General features: G+C 39.2%; 1 protein-coding gene across 1 annotated transcript; it reads right to left on the bottom strand.

Annotated features, from left to right (window-relative positions):
- Positions 1 to 269: 269 nt before the first annotated feature.
- Positions 270 to 3354, bottom strand: LOC148118204 (mas-related G protein-coupled receptor member B2-like). Its single transcript, XM_087901287.1, has one exon. The coding sequence runs from the start codon at positions 3305 to 3307 to the stop codon at positions 2270 to 2272; it is 1038 nt and encodes a 345-aa protein (XP_087757413.1). The 5' UTR covers positions 3308 to 3354; the 3' UTR covers positions 270 to 2269.
- Between the last annotated feature and the right edge of the window lie 960 nt (positions 3355 to 4314).

Here is a 4314-nt window from a genome sequence, read left to right as displayed (position 1 = left end):
CCAATATCTGTTTCTGGTGGCTCCATGGCTTCTCTTATGTCTCCCTTTCTTCTCCCATGCTATAGGTCAAGCCAGTTTATTCATTAACCAATAAATGTAACACATAGACATAAGGACCTACCACACCATTTGTATCAAAGCCTAGATTTCTTTTTCTGTCGGTTCCCCAAGCTTATAGTATCCCAGTACATGATCATGGTGTAAGATGAAGCAAAATTCATTGTCTTAGTTCATTTTTGATTACTGTGAGGAGACACCATGAACAAGGCAACTTTCAAAAGAACATATGTATTTGGGGACTCATAGTACAGTCCATGACCATCATGTCAGAAAGCATAGCAGCAGGCATTTGGGCAAGCATGGAATTGGAGTAAAAGCTATGTCTATACTTAATTCTGATCCACAAGCTTGAGGGGTAGAGATGAAGAGACAACAAACTGGGAAGGGCACAGGTTTTTAAAACCTCAAAGCCTACCCCAAGTGACATACTTCCTCCAACAAGCACTTCTCTCATGATCTTTCACAAAACATCCCACCAATGTTGCACCAATCAATCAAAGCTTATTTGGCTCATTCTATTCAAACCAGAACAATTCACTCACTGGTATTCATAGACTTTAGCCATATCATAAAACATAGTGGTGGGCAAACAAGTATACAGGCATGGTACTGAGGAAATGGTTGAGTGCGTCCACAAGCTTAATACAAAGGGAAAGAAAGAAAAAGAGAGAAAGTAGGAAAGAAAGAGAGGAAATAGAAATAAAGTGGGTTTTTGAAACCTTAAAATGTACCAAAGTGACACTTCCTCCACAATGAGGTCCCAGCTCCTCATCATTTCTAAACAGCTCCACAAAGTGGGGACCGAGAATTCAAATACATGTCACTATAGGGGCCATTGTCATTCAAACTACCACAGTAATTAACAGCATGAGATATCTATGCAGTAGCAGTGAATTGCACATAGTCTTTTGCTAAAAATGAAGATTTTTCACAAGGAGAAATAATAAATATTTGCACGAGATGATGTATATATTAGTTTGTTCAAATGTAACAATCATTCCACAACATGCTTACCAATATTCATGTTACAGTCCTCCAATTTGCAATCTAAATTTTAGTTCAGGATAGAAATTTGTATAGTACTGACCTCTGATCCAAAGAGTTATGACTGAATAGGTAATGGAATAAGCAGAGTAAGAGACCTTCTGGTCCTTTATTGATTCTCAGTCCTCTACTCACAATTGCTTAAGGAAATTTGTTGGGTTTCCCCCTTTTATATGTCCATACTATGCTCTCTTAATTATGCTTCAATTGAAATTATCACATACTTCAGCTTTAAAATTGGAACAGCATTTTATAGAAAAATGTTACTAAAATAAGCATAATTCAAGAAATAAAAGCTGTGGGCTCCGCTAATGGCCCACATAAATTTGAAGCGTGGTTGATTTCAAGGGAACTTGTCCTAAAGAACTTCTTTGGAAATTAGTCTTAAAGAATTAGGCATTCAGGGAGAGGGAGATCATGGCAAAGAAGAGAGGAAGAGAAATGAATTGACCAAGGAATGCTAAGCAAGGCCTTGTGAAGGGAACCTCAGATGACATTCTCCCTCTCCCTTCAGATATGCATGGAGATTGACAGATCTCATTACAATACCTGACCAGACTCTTCCAATGTGGAAAAAGACAGAACAGTGAATTTGAAGGCAAGGAAACCACTTGGTGAGAAGAGATTTAAGATAGAGTTCTCTTGAAAATGCATATTTGTTTACTAAACAATTTTTGTAAGAAAGATCATAGCTACATAGATTCTTCAAAACCTATAGACATTAATAAGAACTGGCATTGTAAGGTTTAACTCTTGAAACAAGGAAAAATGCTGTGAAAAAAGTTTAATAAACTATAGCAGTTATTTAACTGCTATAAATTTCAGTGCATAAGAAATGTAAACCATGTCTGCACATTTTATGCCTTATGATGAAGTAGGGATTTCTCATCAGTGGGAGCAATCCATATACCCAGAGCACTTACAGGGAGCCCCTTTAAATGGACTTGATGAGGCCCAGTGTAAGAAACTCCAGAAATGCTGCAGTCAGTGCTTGCATAAAAAGTTTTGGGTCACTCCACTTCCACACAAAAGGTTGTTCTTTTTAAAAACTGGTTGAAGTCAGGTGAAAAACTGAACAAGGTTGTGAAAATAACCCACACATATGGGAAAAAACTTCTCTCTCAAAACTGCTTCTGTCTCATCAGAGCATCTCTCAGCCGCTGCACTACAGTGTTTCATGTTCTTCAGTCTCTCTTGAACAGGCCCTCTCTCCACCTTCCTCCTCAGGAGTGTCCTGCAAGGCTCTCTGAAGAAACAGCTTCAGAGACTTCCTCTGGAATCTGCGGTGCCTGATGGAGCCAATGAAGAAGTAAATGATCGGGTTGGCACAGCTGTTAACACAGGATAGAAGAAGTATTGGCGCAGGAAGACCACAAATTTTAGCATAATCCGTATGTTTAAGCCATTGGTAGAGGAGAAAGTAGATGCCCAAGGGGAGACCAAAGATCAAGAAGAACAGCACTGTGAGTACAATGATCACAAACAGCCTGGTCACAGGAATCCTCTGTGTGCCACAGATGATCCTCACCAGCAGGGTGAGGCTGGACCCACAGAGAATCACAAATAAAGCAATTGTCCAATAATTTGAGATATAAATTAATGCATCACATGACAAAAATGAAAAGCTATTAAGAAGTAAGCCACATGCCTCCCCATGTAGCACATTCAACAGCAGGGAGAGAGCCCAAAGCAAGGCACACGTGACAGCTGATGTGAGCCTTGGGCGCTGGCAGTGATACCAGATGGGCCACAAAACAGACAGGCAGCGCTCAACATTAATGGCACTGAGAATGCTCAGGCCAGAATGATAAGCAACTCTTAGCACAACAAAAAGAAACAAGGGCATGTCGATGGAAATGAAGGAGAAGATGTAAATGGCATAAAACAAGCAATCTACAAATTGAAAACTCAGGAAAAGAAAGTCAGCCACAGCCAGGTTGAGGATATACACAGAGAAGGCATTCCTGCGCATTTGGAAGCCCAGAATCCACAACACAATGGCATTTCCTGCCATCCCAACTAGGATAAAGATGAGGGAAAGATAAAGCATGACTTGGTCCATGATTTCACAATGTGAATAATAAGAGTAGATGCTTCCATTTGGTGCTGTGATGGTAGTCTCCCATGTTGAGAAGTTGGAATCCATGCTTAGGAAATCACCACTAGTGCTCCTGCAACAGAAAATAAAAGGACGTGAGCACATGCTGTGCACTCTCTGATTCCCAGGACTACCCTGCTCTGTGGTAATGACTGAGCTGGTTCATGAGGAGAAGAAACAGGATTGAGTAGATTAAATAATTTATCAAATGAAATATGTATGAAGCATTAATTTGAATCCAATTTGTGTTTTTGGGTTATCTACAACCCATGCCCTGTACTCATGTAAGAGTAGACGGTGGTCCAATAGAGACATTCAGGGTAACTGATCATGTGAGAAAGAAACAGAACCATGAAGCCCAAATTCTTTCTGTCCTAAAACTGGTTCCTTTCTGGTACAGGAATTTGGAAGCCAGAAGCATGACCAGCAGCTAGTCTCAGTCCTGGCAGGGAAGGCTGCCAAATGAGAAAATATGGAAATCATGAGAGAGAGTCATGAAGGAAATGACAAATCTTGCTAAGACCAGTATGAAAAGAAGCAAACCTACAGACAAAGGCTAATAAGTCTCCATTTCAGATTTGAAACTAGAAATCAAGGAAGTCATTGAAGATATTAAGCATATTTCTGTTGTTGGTTGCTATATCACAATTATACATCTCTCTGTTGAGACAGTGGGGAATCAAGACTTTACACTGAACAAATGAATAAATTAATCATAGATCCAAGAGTAGATTCAAATTGATAGTAAATGTTTTGCATAAATTTAAAGCAAGTTAATATTAAACACCTATAGAAAAGGAAGAAAATTTTATTGCTGAGCTTTCTGTCATTGGAAAATTCTAGTGTGTTTGAAATAATGACTTATGCTGCAAGATGACTAATGATGAACTTCGTGATCTCAAATCCAGGAATATATAAAAGAGATGATATTTATGGCCTTAAAGTGTTTCAGCCCAAATTTAGGCACTGATTTGAGGTTAACTGATCCTCCCACCCCCTTAATGAAGAAAAGAAATTTGTAGAACAAGGAAAACAAGAAATATCAGACAATAGAGGAGGGCTATGGAGAGTTCTATGAGTTCAAGCACAATCTAAGTTACCTCAGGATCCAA

This window comes from Myodes glareolus, chromosome 24 (assembly GCF_982192425.1).
Source record: "Myodes glareolus chromosome 24, mMyoGla1.1, whole genome shotgun sequence".
Lineage (NCBI taxonomy): Eukaryota > Metazoa > Chordata > Mammalia > Rodentia > Cricetidae > Myodes > Myodes glareolus.
Note: the sequence above shows the minus strand (reverse complement) of the source record. Positions and strands in the feature narration are given on the sequence as shown.